This window comes from Achroia grisella, unplaced genomic scaffold (assembly GCF_030625045.1).
Source record: "Achroia grisella isolate CSIRO2021 unplaced genomic scaffold, CSIRO_AGI_Agris_v1 utg483, whole genome shotgun sequence".
In the NCBI taxonomy this organism is placed as follows: domain Eukaryota; kingdom Metazoa; phylum Arthropoda; class Insecta; order Lepidoptera; family Pyralidae; genus Achroia; species Achroia grisella.
The window spans coordinates 291,017-307,795 of record NW_026712886.1 but is presented as its reverse complement, the minus strand read 5'-3'; the positions used below and the strand labels follow the sequence as shown (position 1 = coordinate 307,795).

The 16,779-nt window shown below is 35.2% G+C and overlaps 1 protein-coding gene across 1 annotated transcript in view; it reads right to left on the bottom strand.

Moving 5' to 3' along the window:
- The window catches only part of LOC131845741 (neurexin-1-like), a 231,611-nt gene that overhangs the window by 53,647 nt on the left and 161,185 nt on the right, over positions 1-16,779 (bottom strand). The window contains exons 6-7 of the mRNA XM_059194832.1: positions 7,327-7,476; positions 6,542-6,702 (exon numbers count right to left, since the gene is read on the bottom strand). Coding sequence (XP_059050815.1) covers positions 6,542-6,702; positions 7,327-7,476 — 311 coding nt within the window. The remainder of the gene's footprint in view (positions 1-6,541; positions 6,703-7,326; positions 7,477-16,779) is intronic.

Below are 16,779 nucleotides of genomic sequence, written 5' to 3'. Positions count from 1 at the left end.
GGATTATACTAAGATTATTACTATCATTATCACTGGTTCACATTACTAATAATCCCTCTCCTCTCGCAAGTACTACCGGTTCTCGCTTAACACACAATTTTTTTAGTTGATCTCTTTGGAATTGATACATCTACTTCAACAAGTCTATTTAAGTAAGTCGACTTAGTGGCAATCAGCTGATTAAACTGATGGACAGTACCAACGATCGTCTATAAACCACAGTCATCCATCATATCATTCTGTGACGCCTATGGTACCTCTTGTATGTTGCCATTCCAAAGGAAGATTTTATGTCTACCCGAAAACACAGCTCGCCATCATCAGGGAATTCATTTCCATACGCTGGAACCTAAGTAGTCTCGGACAATGCGGTTTCAAAGGAACTCCTCCCGCGTACACTTAGATTGTGGAATGAACTACCTGCCGAGATTTTCTGTAGAGAATACAGCATGAGGTTTTTCAAAAAGGGCAGGATACAAATATTTTTATTCATGACTATGATTGTTTGTATCAACCAGGGTATTTTCTATGTACATATAACAATATGTTTCTATGTTGTATAAGTATTAAAAAAAATATTAATTAATATTTCTATTACTTTCTTTAATAAGTTCTTTTTCTTCTATTACTCGTTTAGTGCCCATAGCATAAAGTCTACAAAGTTATGATTACGGTATGAATTGTAATGAATTATTATTTATTAAAATAAATTATATCATACATGCCTTTAAGCAAATAATTTCAAAAAAATTACTTACTAACCTCTACAAATAACCTTAGCAATAAGTTATACAATCGTTGTTTCTATGAAAAATAATTTTATTTCTCAGAATTTCATCTACTAGTTCTCATCATTATAATACATTGGAGGCAATTATTAAAGTTAATAAAACTTAATTAAATTATATGAAATAGAAATAATTTTAATATTGCTTACATTAATATTTTCGAAGTTATTTTTGAATAGTTACAAAATATAATAATAACTGTCGATGTGGGGAAAGTAACACTAAACATATACTTTGAATCCAACATGGCAGGAACGAGCCTATGGCGTCTCTTTGTTTTTTCTTCTGGATATTCAAGTTTCCTTCACCGAAAATCAGTCAAAAATATAAATTGATGTATACTTTTTGCATTTTTTTTTTGGAGTTGTTTAATAAAATTGCAAAACATATAACTCGACATCATCATCATCGCAGCTCGGAAGACGTCCTGTGCTGGACATAGGCCACCCCCAAAGATCTCCACGACGATCAGTCCTGCGCTGCTCGCATCCAATGCCTTCCAGCGATCTTGACCAGATCGTCGGTCCACCTTGCTGGAGGCCTTCCAGCAATATATAACTATATGAATCATATAATCTGGGCTCTTACTAGCTAGCTGTGACAAGAGCGGGGCAGGGGGTCAAACAATTATGAAATTCGTGGGAAGTTATTTATAGTCCCATCGAAATATAATTATATAGTTTATAAACTATTTAATCCCTATAATTATAAACTAGAAAGTTTGTGACTATAGATAGATGGATGGATGACTGTTTGTTCCTTTGTCACGCAAAAACTACTGAACGGATTTTGATGAAACTTTAAAGTAATATAGCTTATACATCTGAATTACGATATATATATATAAGATAAGCAACGTATGAATGATAAATGTTAAGTAAATGTGATATAGAAGAGGTTGCGAAGTCAGCTAGTTTATACATACAAATAAAATTGGAGTGTCCGTTTGTAATATTGAAATAACCGGTTTTACTACATGCATATAAATATAAATACGGTATATACACCAAAATACCATTTTTTACAATTATTTCTGTCTGTCTATCTATCGGTTTGTTCCCGCTTATTTCTGAAATGACTGCACCCATTTTGACGGGACTTTTTTTGGCAGTTAGGTGATGTAAGAAGGAGTAACTTAGGCTACTATTATTTTAGTTTAAGATAAAAATGGCTCCTTACTTATAATGTTTCGATTCAAATATAATCGATTGTGTCTACTCGAAACATTAGACTGACTATTCTATAGGGGTAGGTAGTAAATATTAGTCATTATTGATTGAATAAATTATTATTCAAACAATCGTGTTATAATAAAACTGGTCAAGTGCGAATCGAAGTCCCAAACCGAGGTCTTTTTATTATAAGGTAGCCATGAGCGTGGAATAACGGTCCCAATTACATTATCTATACAAATAAATTAACTTAAAGTGTCTTTTTGTAATTTGAATTAACATCTTTTCACTATTATTCGATATTATTATTATACATTACGCCACTAAGGCGCCGACTACATTCTGACCAAAAGTAACCTGATATTAAGGGTGAAGCAGCTGAAATCGAGACATAACGCGAGCTTCAAGAATAGAATAGAATAGAATAGAAAATCATTTATTCAAATAAACTTACATTGAAGCACTTTTGAATAGTCATTACATTTTTTTTTTAATCTACCGCTCGTTCGGAAAGCTGTCTCATCACAAGAAGAACGAGCAAGAAACTTGCGTGTTGCTCTTTTAAATAATTTTATTATTACTTTACATTTTTAAGTTTAAGTGTGTGAATACAAACCACCAATTAGCACTAATTCTATTAAATACTCAAATAGAAATAATATTGAATATATAACCAACTGGTTAGACAATTAATAAGAGGAAATCAGTCATAGTGATTAGAGCAGACCAGTCCCTACAAGCAGCACCCGTTCACGAGTATGACGGATGAGCCAGCCATCACTGCGCTCGACCATATTTTAGGGAGCCCAATGACCCGGCCCACCACGCCGCCACAAGTCTGGACATTTTAGTGAGCATGACTACTCAAAACACTAGACTACGTCAAAGCTACTTACAATTGCTATCTGATAGTTATAGTATTCACATTTTACATAAGAATGCATGCGGCAATCAATACAAAAACCGCTACGCTTTCATATTTCTAAAATCAATCAATTAAATCAAGAAAGCAATGAGAAAATTAAATTATAACGTTGTATGCTAATAACTAGTTATTTACTTGATATGTTGTCGTCTATGAATTCGTCTATCCTGTAATAGGCTTTCTTACACAAAAATTGTTTAATATAAGATTTGAATTGCCTCTCTGTCAGATTTAGTGCAGATTCTGGCAGTTTATTATAAAATCTTACGCAATTACCATAGAATGAATTACTGACTTTGTGCAGGCGGCATTTAGGTAAAATTAGCTTATTTTTATTGCGTAAGTTTCTATTTGTACAGTCTTTAAGTTTTCTAAAACTCTCTAAATTCTTCCGTGTATACATGATATTCTCATAAATGTATTGTGAAGTAACGGTGAGGATATTTGAATCTTTAAAACACTGACGTAATGACTCTCTTGAACCCATACCATAAATAGAACGTATGGCTCTCTTTTGTAAAATAAATATAGTATTTATATCGGCTGCTTTACCCCACAGTAGTATACCATATGACATAATGCTATGGAAATAACTAAAGTATACAAGTTTAGCCGTCGCCACGTCTGTTAATTGCCTAATTCTTCTAATTGCATATGCTGCTGAACTGAGTCTATTGGCCAATTTTGAAATATGGGGCCCCCATTGTAATTTCGAGTCCACTGTTATACCTAAAAAAACTGTATCATTAACAAAATTTACTATTTCATCATTAAGCAATAACTGTGTATTTATTGGTCTTACATTAGGAAGTGTAAATTTTATACACTTTGTTTTGCTGGAATTTAATAATAGGTTATTACATGTAAACCAATTTAATATAGCAGACATAGCACAATTTACATCGTCTAATTGATTAGTTTGACGTCCAATTTTAAACACTAACGAAGTATCATCCGCAAACAGCACTATATCTGCAATTTTCTCTACCATAAAGGGAAGGTCATTTATGTAAATTAAAAAGAGAAAGGGGCCTAAGATTGACCCTTGTGGAACGCCCATCCCAATATTAGCTCCCTTAGATTTTATACCGTCAATATCTACAGTTTGGACCCTATCCTCTAAATAATATCCTCTATCAAGGCGTTCGTAGTCCGAGTTCCCACCAACATCCTGACCACCTTCATGCCCGAAGGGTGTGGTATATCGGCGTTACCGCAACATAAGAAAAGTCACCTGACAATTAGGGTAGAGCAGCTGAAATCGAGACATAACGCGAGCTTCAAGGCGTTCGTAGTCCGAGTTCCCACCAACATCCTGACCACCTTCATGCCCGAAGGGTGTATATCTGCGCTACCGGAAGATTGCCGTAATCAGTGCCGTGATCACACAGACAATTTATATTTATTTATCCTATTAATTTTAGTATCATTCATATGTACGTTAGTTTCTAAGGTATTTCTAATATAGGTCATTAGTAGGCTGAATTAGATAATTATGTTAGTATTTTTTTTTATAATATTTTTATTCAATTTAACCTAAATTGAATAAAAATATTATAAAAAAAACAGATTCGCTTTCAAAATATTAAATGTTCTTTTATAACTATACTAGTTTTTGCCCGCGGTTTCGCTCGCGTTAATTCATCCCCTTAGGGGTGGAATTTATCAAAATCCTTTCGCAGGTATCCGCGTCATAGTAACTTTATGTATGCAAAGTCTCAGCCCGATCGGTTTTATAATTGACAAAGTTTCATACAAACTTTCATCCCCTATTTTATCCCCTTGGGGGTAGAATTAATCAAAATACTTTCTTAGCAGATGCCTACGTCATAACATCTACCTGCATGCCAAATTTCAGCCCGATCCGTCCAGTGGTTTGGGCTGTGCGTTGATAGATCACTATGTCAGTCAGTCACCTTCGAGTTATATATATTTAGTTATATTTATAACTATAGATAGATAGATATATAGAACATACTTTCTTTGCAACATACAGTAAAGAAGAAGCACAAACAATATAACAAAGGACACATGTATCGTTACAATAAGGCGGCCTTAATATATATTATATTATATATAACTATATATTAGAACCCTAAACACTCTATTGATTAGTCAATATTACAGATACAAAGTTGAGTTATCTGTATCAGAAATCAATGTACACTCAAACTCTATTACATTGTAATAACAATCAAACATGATGGTATATGTTTGTTCAGTCAGTTTAATTGCAAAATGTATCCATATCTATGAATACTGAAAGCAACTTTGTTATACGATCAAATAGTAGTTCGATGAGATTGAAATTGGATATTCATAATTCACCCCAGCTTTTATTATTAACTTCAGACGAATGTTTATTAAAAAAGTTTTTAATTGGAAATCTTTAATGTAACGAGTAATAATTAATTTACGCACCTCGGTGGCTTAGGGGTTAAAACAACGGCTTGTTTCTGATGGTTGCAGGTTAAATTTCTCGCAAATAAACATTTGTATACATGAGTACACTCGTTATAAATAATGTAATAGATATATAATATATTTATATATCTATCATATATTTACAATAGATTACTATATATTTACAAAAAAAAATAATCGTATATTTCTTTTAATTGTTTAGCATCGCACGAGCTTTGCTTAGTTTGAGACTAGATGGCGTTGTAAATTAAACATCGCCATTGTTTGCTGATGTTTGGTTTTAGTTTTTCACCATTTTTATCATAATAAAATATAATAAAACACAAATTACTCGAAAAGTTACAATTATAAATAAATTATTTGATAGGGTCCATAACCTGATATATTCTGAAGCGATTGTACCTGTATCTTATTTTGCATGATAAAAATGACTAATATGATAGGATAACAAAGGAATCCTGGTGCTGTTTGTGGGTGGTTGCCATTTACCATCAGGTGGTCCCCACTTGCTCGTCCCCTTTTTTACAATTCCAGTTAAATAGTTTAAACATAAAATAATTATATAACTGACATATTTATTTTTATTTATTTACACATTAGACTCCACACTAGACGAACCTGTAACGCTCCCGAGTCTACAAAGAATTTTCAGATGTTAATAACTATGACAGTTCAGTCAGTAGAGTAGATCTGACTTATCATAAGAGTCTGCAATAGACTTATATGAATTTAATTTGATTTGATTTAAAAAACATTATGTCCATATAATATTATATATATTTGACGACCTCGGTGGTCTAGCGGTCTAGCACACTGCTTTACGTCCGATGGTCACGGGTTCGATTCCTCGCACGGCACAAACATTTGTATTCATGAGTATGATTGTTTGTATTGGTCTGGGTGTTTTCTATGTATAATATGTATGTATTTAAAAAAAATCTATATATTTTTATCAGTTGTCTAGTAGCCATAACACAAGCTTTAGCTAGCTTAACTTGAGTCTAGATGGCGCTGTGTGAATTGTCCTGAGATTATTATTATATATATATATATATATATAATAATAATAATATATTATATCTCCCTTTTTACGGGGGTAATATATTCAAACACGCGGGCCTTAGCCAAGCATGGATGAGTTATGTGATGAAGAAAGAAATTTATTATTATTATCATAATTATTATATATAGAGATAAACATTTAAAATACGAGTGGGTATAACAAATCTTACCTCTTGCACTCTCCTATGCACTGTCAGCTTGTGCCATTGATGGTCGTCGAATCTTATCTTTGATGGCTTGATATGCATCTCTTGCTTCCCATTCCCAAGTCCCATGGTGAGAGAGACGCCACCATCCCGGACCGCGAGGTTCAGGTAGTCGGCTTCGTGACCTATTAATATGTTATTTAATATTGTTTATTCTTGTGTATTATTTTATCTACAGAAGAATATTGAAAATTATTCAATTCCAGTCATTATTTTATCTAAATGAACTTACTTTAACTATAATATTGTACTAATTTATTTACGAAGCAAGCTGTTTAGCAACTAATATTCTCTACAAAAATCTGCTAGCCTACTGCACTGTTAATCTTAATCTTAATATATAATATTATAAACGCGAAAGTTCGTGAGTATGCAGGTTTGATACTTTTTTTCACGCAAAAACTACTTTACAGATTTTGATAAGACTTTACAGTAATATAGCTTATGCATCAGAATAACATATAGACTATACTTTTTAATGAAATTTAACGCGAATGAATCCGCGGGCACATCTAGTTTTTAATATAAAACAATATTTTCGATCAAGTAACAACATCTACAGATTACATGACCATTAATATTACTTAAAATATCCTTTAAAGGTGAACTATAATTGCAAAATGTACTTGCATATTTGAAACAGAATATTACCTGTTCAGTAATATTTTCCTTACGTACCTACAAGTATTACAGTGCTATTGAAATGGAGACAAAAGATAAAACTTTCCAGACAAAGATACCAAGCGTACCGGTATAAAAGAGCAGTCCATTAGGCTGACGAGTCTTGAAGTATAGCGATATTGCATCCTGAGTACTGACTATAGGTTCCCCGCCCGTCTGAGTGAGGTCGTAAGAGAGAAACTCGGCCCCACGGAATGTTGCTTCAGAAGGCGCTTTGTCTGAAACAAAAAGAGAATTAAAAATATTTATTATATCATTATATTTGTTTCGTATTTCGAACTTCCTTAGTCTAAGCAGGTTGTATCACCGGCTTGTTTACTCGAGCTGGCGCTTATTAATACTGGCCACAAATAAGGAAACGTGGCCACTTAAATTTTAAATATAGAAGAAAAAGTAAATTGAAAATAAGAACTGGAAGAGGAACGCTCCGTAATTTTAACTATTTTAAAACAAGAACATTATTGATTTATTTGTTTTTATTACAATACACTCTGGAGTGCGTGGCCACTGGCCACTAAACTGTCTAAATATCGGGACGTTGCTGAGCAAAGGTCAGTAAGTTTGGTGTTACTTTGCTTACTTTGGGGTGTTTAGAGTGTGGAAGACGTTCTTCCTGGGCGAAAACGTATTGTAATGTATGTACAATTAACATCACCATCTAGTTCCAACGTAAGCATAGCTTGTGTTAACGGTTATGTTATGGGACAACTGATATAATATTTTTGATTCATTTTTTTTAATGCATACATAATATATATATAAAGTACCCAGACCGATACAAACAATTATACTCATGAATACAAATGTTTGCACCATGCGAGGAATCGAACTCACGACCATCGGAAGAAAATCGGTGTAGTAAACTGCTAGACCACCGAGACCGTTATATATCACAAAACTAAACTTTGTGCTACGTCGTCATGGGTACATCTTTTTAAATAAATGATAATGGATTGGTTTCCAGGTATTTTGTAAAATCTACTTTAATAGAATTTATTTTAAAATCCATTTTCGAAAATTTATAATCTTTGAGTTGTGTCGTTTTTGTTATGCGTGCGATGTATGTATATTAATACATTATACAATCAAATAACATTGTATAGGTCTCGTAAAAAATCCCATTAAAACTCATAAAATTAAAAAAGTTTACAATTTTACCAATTAGGTATGTACAATGAAAACTCTTTGGACAATTTTAATATTAGACGAGTGTGGCAGCCGAACGTTATTCGGTTTTAATCATATAATTCAATATAACTTGTTTTTTTTTTAATTACATGGTGAATTTTGAAATTTACTTTTCGTATTACTGCTACAATATAATCATATGATTATAATATATCAGAATAATTCACGCAGCGCCATCTAGTCCCAAGCTGAACAGAGCTTGTCTTATGGGTACTACACAACTGATACAAGTACATAGATACAGTTTTTTTTATAAATACGTACATAATATATGTAAAAAATTCTCAGACCGATATAAACAATCATAGTCAGCGTATTGGTGTACCAATACTATGTTTATTTTCTATAGAAGTTGTCTATGTACATTGTATATGTATTTAGAAAAAAAGTAAGTAAGTATTTATATCAGTTGTATATTACCTATAACACAAGCTCTGCTTTGGATGAGACTAGGTAGCGTTGTGGAAAGTATCCTGGGGTATTATTCCTATTAATATATACACCGAACCACGCTCTAAACTAGTTTATTCATAGAACTAGGTTAGATTGTGATTACATGTTACATAATACTCATCTAATCACCTGCTTTATACTCCTTCTCATCGCTCTAATTTCTCATCTCAATCTTTCACTATTTCTGCCATTAACCTTTGGAATGCACTTCCTGTTGGCCTTAGAAGATGTCAAACCAAACTTACCTTGAAGAGGTCTTTGCGTGAACATTATTCCAAATATCTTTAATAGTCAACCAAACTTCTATTAAGATATGATATTATATAAACTCCATGAGATTATATGAATATTCATTATTTGTAGTTTAGATTTATATTTTTTTTTTATATGTAATCCATAAACTTATATATTTTATATTGGTATATTACTATTTTTATATATTTGCATCTGTATATACATGTATTATTTTTCTGTATCTATTTGTTATAATTTTTGTTTTTCTTTTTTTCTTTTAATTAATTATTAAAGTGCACCGCCTTATTATCTCTGATCAACGCGACTGTTGACTGATAGAGAATGCCATCAGGCATTAAGTCCGCCATGTATACATTTTTGTGTGCAAAAGAATAAATAAATAAATAAATAAATCAGTCTACAGTTTTTGGTTGATGTGGAATGAAATTTCCCATTAATAAATTGGTAAAGATTAAAACCAGAGATGATCTGATTGAAACGACCGAATTACCGAATTAAGGAATTATCAATCGAAATTTAATTGTATTTATACTATGGACTCATAATAATAAAATAATGCATTATACATTAAAATAGTGTCTGAATAACATGGTCTCTCGATTCGATGAGAACGGCGGTTGCAACGTAGCTAAGTGTTATAAAATCCAAATTTAGGCCAAAGAATCCTATGAATTATCATCATTCATCAAGTTGGGAAACCTGAAGTGGACAGCAGATCCGAAGTGGAAGCCAGAAGAGCAAAACGCAGCAAGGTAGAATGGATCCCCGGCTCTTCCATGGGAATATACGACGATCCGGCTATATGTATGTAGTGCTTGGTCTATACCTTTTCACAAAGACTGGCGTGTATGATCATCTTACATAAGCTGGGTCTCTCAAAGTGTCATTGGTTCTACCGAATTGATACATTTTTTATAGTGGAGGATAAACACAATGGAGACAGACCGGGACAGGATACAGGACACCAATGGAGGATAACTACTTAGTAAATAAGAGAGAACCACGTGCCTGCAGACTAACCCCGACAAAAGATTTGCAGGACAGTAATTGTAAATTTGGAAAACTAAAGTTTTTTTATCTGTCTATATATCTAACATTTATTATGCACAGAATTTCCCATTAATAACTGGTAAAGATTAAAACCAGAGACAATCGCAAATCCCAAAATGATAGTCGCACATGATAGGAAACGAGTTACGACATCGCAATAACGAGGCGAGAACTCGAAACGCAATTACATACAATCGAATAGATCGCTCACGATAATGGCGACACAGACATTGTGGTGAATCGACAGAGCGAAACTAGTTGTTATGTGACGAATACGATCTTCGGATTGAATTGAAGCATTATCAATCGAAGTTCACTTGTAATTGTATTTACATTAGTGATTGATAAATAATTAACAACATTAAGGTAATAGATTGAGTTGGTATGGGCATGTTTTGAGGAACGAGGATCATGTCTTATAGAAAGTGTATAATATGAATGTGGATGGATTTAAAGGGAGGGGACGCCCTAAGAAAAGTTGGATTGTGTGAAAGATGATATGAATAAAAGAAGAGTATGTTCAGATATGACGACCGATAGAGAGCAGTGGAAGAGAATGACATACTGCGCCGACCACAAATAATGGGATAAAGGCAAGGCAATGATGCTTGATAAATAATTATTAAGGACTCATAATAATAATTTAATTCTTTATACATTAAAGTAATGTTTAAATAACGTATATAACTACTTGGTAAATAACAGAGCACTATGTACCTGCAGACAAACCCCCACAGGAGTTTAGCAGGAGAAAGAAAATTTACAAAAACAATTTTGTTTAAAAAATAAAACTGATGATCTATGCATATATCTAACAATTATTCGAGGGCTCGTAATAATAATAATTTGATTCTTTATGCATTAAAATACTGTCTAAATGTGATATGTACCTACATAGTAAGTAAGAAACTCTAAATAACATATGTACGAGTACCTACTTAATAAATAAGAGAGAACCACGTGCAGACGAACCCCGACAGGAATTATGCAGGACAGTGATTGTAAATTTGGAAAATAAAGCTTTATATCTATATATCTATGAATTATTGAGCACAGAAATATATTTATTAAAAAAGAAACTTAGGACATTTATACAAAATTCTCGCTTAAAGCAATCGACCTGGTCGATCGAAACTTAGAGTAAAGAAAAGATATGTAACGCACTATAGAAATATAAATAGATAACATACTAGAACAAAATACATATATATGCCAATACTAAAGGTTTATATAAATAAAATATTCGTAGCTAAAAAAAAAATACACATAGATAAATAAACTGACTTACACGGAATAGCGCATTTGCGTACACTAATGGTTTACGTTGGCGGGGCACAAATGGAGAATAACAAGGTGAGCAGGTCAGGTCAGGTCAGTTCGAGTTTCCGAATTTGCTACCATGGGTTAACCGCATGGTGGCAAATTCGGAATTTATCACAATAGTTTCGAAAGAAAACCGGTCAGATCAGTTAACCGGTTATCATAATGGTATCGAAAAAAACTGCGAATTCTATCGAGTCGGTCATCACTTCATATTACTAATAATCCCCTTAACTTAACTTATAAGCAACGATAAGCCAGTTACTGCAGACACTTGACTATCATTATCATTTATCTACAATTCCAAAGCTTGTTTGTCACACATAATTCATGCTTGATATATATTGAGATATCACTATCTTGACTGCATACAATTTGAAGTTGGTTTTAATTAATTGAAACAATTAAATCAAAATTCACAATTCAAAATATCTTTATTCATGTAGGTGAAAACCTTGAGGTCCTAAGGGTACTATAAACCAAACACTTTCGGCCTTATTACAAAAAGATAAACCTGGTTTAGCACTAGTAATAAACCATTCACCAATGTATTCCTTATTACAAAATGAAGTTTATCTCTAAATCGTGATTCGTCTATGGTCTAAAGTTAGACCTGCGATGCCCCTAGTTTAACAGTGGTCTAAATGCAAAAATACAAACTCCATTTTAAAAATTCTATTGTAAGTTGTAGTTTTTGGAAAAATAGTTTAACTAAATTAAAAATATATTAACTAAAAATATTTAAGGCTAATTTTAGGATAATAAAAATATATAAAAGGCGTTATTTGTTATTTTTTCACTCATTTGACTTTGAAATAGTCACCATTCGAATCGATCCAATAAAAATATCTCGCCGTTCCTTTTCTCCGTATAGGACTCCTACCTGTAATTTAAAACTAATTTTCAGCCTAATAGTACATTAATAAATATTATATATTAATGAAATAGTTATAATGAAGACATAGATAAATAGAAATAAATTTATTTTTAGTTTTAGACAGACATGTGTGACTGATTTCTGTATGAAACACATAATGAACGATTTAACTGTAGTACTAAGTAGTCCTCTATTAGATCTGGATTCGTAATAATGTTAGGCTTATTCCAAGTATTAACATTAGGAAAGGTTTAAACCACGACCATTTAGACCACGTTTCGTCCGAGTTTTAACAGATTTTTTGTAATAAGACCGTTTATGTCTATATGGTTTATTGGTGATTCACAAATACAGGTACACTTAGGTACAACATTCTCGAACATTCTACGATTGAATATTAAACATGACAACACCTCAACTGCTTTTGCACAAAACGAAACGATGGCGCATTTTATTTTTATGAAAGCGCCATCTAGTGACATTTGTGAGAAAATATTTCTAACATAGGTCTATTACAGACTCTTATGATATGTCAAATTTACCATCAGTTCGGTATGATTTCGAGATGAGAAGATCTGACAAGAAACTCACCTCGTATTCTTTTCAAATAAATATTATATGTTTTCAAGAACACAGATTTATTTTTAAATTCAAATTGGGGAGAATAGACTACCAGCATGTGCTATTGCAAAAGCAAATAATCTAATCAGTATTCGTAACCCGAACAGATTAGTCCCCACAAGCAGCACCCAATCACGAGTGTTGGCGACAGACCTCATTTTATAGATATTTCTATTTTTAAACCATATATTTTTATATACAATTTTTGACATATATTTTTTATTATATTGTTTTTTTGCTACATTGTGTCATATACGCTACCACTAAATACATCACTATAATTTTGGTAAGTAATTTTATTTATATTACCCTATTTCACTGCCGTTGCCAGCCGTAATATTGGTCCTTCTACCGGTGTAATTACCAGCTAATATTAAATATTTTATATACAACAAAAATTTATATAATTTATTTCCGAATATTTCAACAAATGGTGTTGACAAGAGGTATGGCAGCGGCACAAAGCGCCCCAACGGATCTAGATATCCCTCCTTCAGAGGTATCCGCTAGCGCTTCACGTGTCATTAATCCCCACGGTTCACATCGCGGCTCCCATCATTCATCGACCTCACTCCGAGCTCAACGTCTTGCGGCAAAAGCACTATATGCACGTCGCTTAGCCGAGCTCGAGGCCGACCGAGATCGCGCCGCCGCCGAGCGGGAGCGAGCCGCCGCCGAACGGGACCGTATGGTAGCTAACTTAGAATTAGAGGCTGAATTAGCGGCTATTGATGAAGCTGCCAGCTTGCACTCACAGTCGTTTAGAAGCTCTAGAGTAGAAAATTGGGTATCTCATACTAACGCATCTTTGTCTGAGAGACAGATTATGCCGTCCCAGCACACACCTGCGCCACAAGTGCCTGGTGTTTCCTGCCCAATGCTGGCCACAGACTGCGAGCGTGTGGTCTCGCCTGGCGTCTGTGTCACTGGCATCAGTGCCGGTGCCGCGGCGCGCGAGCACGCGCCCCATATCGCATCTGTCCAACCGTCATTGGAAGTACCGGAAGCATCATTACGATGCGGCCGCAAGCGCGCTGCCTCGCCAGGCGTTGCAAATATATTATTTGCGACGCGCGAGCACGCGCTTCCTTGCGCCCGCACCGTACGCAGTGGCAGCATCAAGTGCCCACGGCGTAACCTCCACCCAAAACTACAGCTACGGTGTGCCTCAGCCAGGCACTACTGCGACACTGGGAGCTACAAATGAAGCCGGCGCGTTGCATTCCAAGCCGCCCTCTCACGTTCATAATCCTTGTACACAGACACACACGTTAGGTACACAAAACGAATTTATTTGTAACCAAAATAAAAATGACGGCTCACATGTACCTACCACTTCACAAAACCAACCCAGTGACTTCCTGAAGTTGGCTGAAGTCATAAGTGACCTCGCCCGTTGTAGCAGTGGAAAAATTAACCCAGGTACGGTAGTTAGCTTGCCTATATTTTCCGGCACGTCACCCACTCATTGGTTAACATTTAGAAGTTCATATCTAAATTCCAAAAATATGTTTTCGGCGACGGAAAATATAGGTCGATTAAATAATGCACTCCGAGGAGCCGCCCGTGATGCTGTCATTTCCCTCCTGGCCTTGTCGCAAGACCCAGAGGAAATCATGGCGGCTCTGCAGGAGCAGTTTGGTCAACCTGAGCTTCTGATCCGTCACTTAGTATCAGAAGTTAAGGCCATGTCCAAGCTGTCAGCATCTGACGGTGGCAAGGAACTCCACCAGTTAGCTTGTGTGGTACGCAACTGTGTCCACACCATAAAGATGTTGGGTTCTGTGGAGTACCTCGCCTCTCCAGAGTTGTTGCATAGTGTGCTACTTAAATTAACTCCACTGATACGTGAGAAATGGGTTGATTATGCATTCATAAATGCCGATACCGGGTTCCAATATAAATTAGAATTGCTTTCCGCCTTTCTCACACATCAGTCTCGAGTTCATTTGAGGTTTGGCATTGTCGATGACATTTCGCGCCCTAAGCCCATAGAAAAGGCTCGCACGCATGTCACGACTAATGTCAGCTCAGACGAAAGTCCGAGTGACATATGTTATGCCACCGCCTCAAACTCCATAGCTCGTAAGTTGTCAAAAGGCAAAGTTACTCCATCTACGGCCGCAGTTAATAACAATAGGCCCTCAAATTCTCCCTCTATTGCTTATTGTTTATACTGTAAAAAAAATGGTCATGAGGTCTCAAATTGTGATTTATTTAAAAATATTTCTGTTAATGAAAGATGGGATTGGGTTAAAAATAATAAAGTTTGTCAAAGATGTCTCAAGCGGGGCAAACATTATTATAGGACTTGCAAAGGTAACTGTAGGGTAATAAATTGCAAAGGTGGATATTACCATCATGAGTTACTTCACAAACAGTTAACAAATTCTGTTCATTACAGTTCAACAACAACTGGCGAACGTGAAGTAAGTTCGGAGAGTGAAGTCGCACCAGTAATTGTGGCCCACGCTCACGGCAGCAGTGCGATACCATGCGAGACGCCTCCTTCGCGCTCACTTCTTAAAGTGCTGCCGGTAACTGTAACTGGACCAAAGGGTGAGATGGATATTTACGCTTTATTGGACGACGGGTCTACGGTTACTCTGATTGACCAAATAGTAGCTGACACAATCGGTGCACAAGGGCCGAAAGGCACTATTCAAGTTAATTGTGTGGGCGGCTTGGCGAAAGATTCTGTAGTAACCTACATTGATATTAACATCAAAGGCAAGCACTCTGTCGAAACCTTTAATTTAAAACGAGTTCGCTCAATACCTAATTTGGGTGTAGCATGCCAAACAATTCGTACTGTAGATGTTGCAAAGTTCTCTCATCTTCAGGATTTGGTAAAAGAACTGTCTTACGAGGAAGCCAAGCCTCTCTTAATAATTGGTATTGACAATTGGCATTTGTCATTACCGCATGGCATCCGACGCGGTTCTCGTAACCAACCTGTGGCTGTCCAAACCGTTCTAGGATGGACAATGTTCGGTAGGCTTCCGGGTAAATCCGCGGAGTTTATCCATCATAGCTCGGTTTCCGATTTAGAATCTTTAATAAAAGAACATTATCATCTCGATTCGATTGGCATTACAAAAAAGGACTTCCACAGCATAAACGATGAGCGAGCTTTGGCTATTTTAAATGAAACCACCCAACGTCTTCCGTCAGGTAGGTTTGAGACTGGTTTGCTCTGGCGACCTGATATCATCTCAATTCCAAACAGTTATAAATTAGCTTTATCCAGATTTCATAGTTTAGAAAGAAAGTTTAAAAAGGATCAAAATTATGCCGAAGCTTATAAACAGTATATAAATGGGATGATAGAGAAAGATTACGCAGAGCTTTGTACTAATGTACCTCCTTTAGGTAATTTATGGTATTTGCCTCATTTTGGAGTATATCACCCCCAAAAGAAAAAGCTGAGGCTCGTTCATGATGCCGCAGCTAAATGTTCAGGAGTTAGCCTAAATTCTCTGCTACTCCCTGGTCCTGACCTCTTACAACCCTTATTAGGAATTCTCATGCGTTTTAGGGAAGGTGAGGTAGCCCTCAACGGAGACATTCGTGAAATGTTCCCGCAAACAAAAATTAGGGCACAAGATAGAGATGCACAACGTTTTCTCTGGCGAGACGATCCTTCTCTACCTATAGCAGAATATAGAATGTCTTCCATGATCTTCGGCGCCACCTCCAGTCCGTGCACCGCCATTTTTCTAAAAAATAAAAATGCTTTAGAGCACCAGACTAAGTT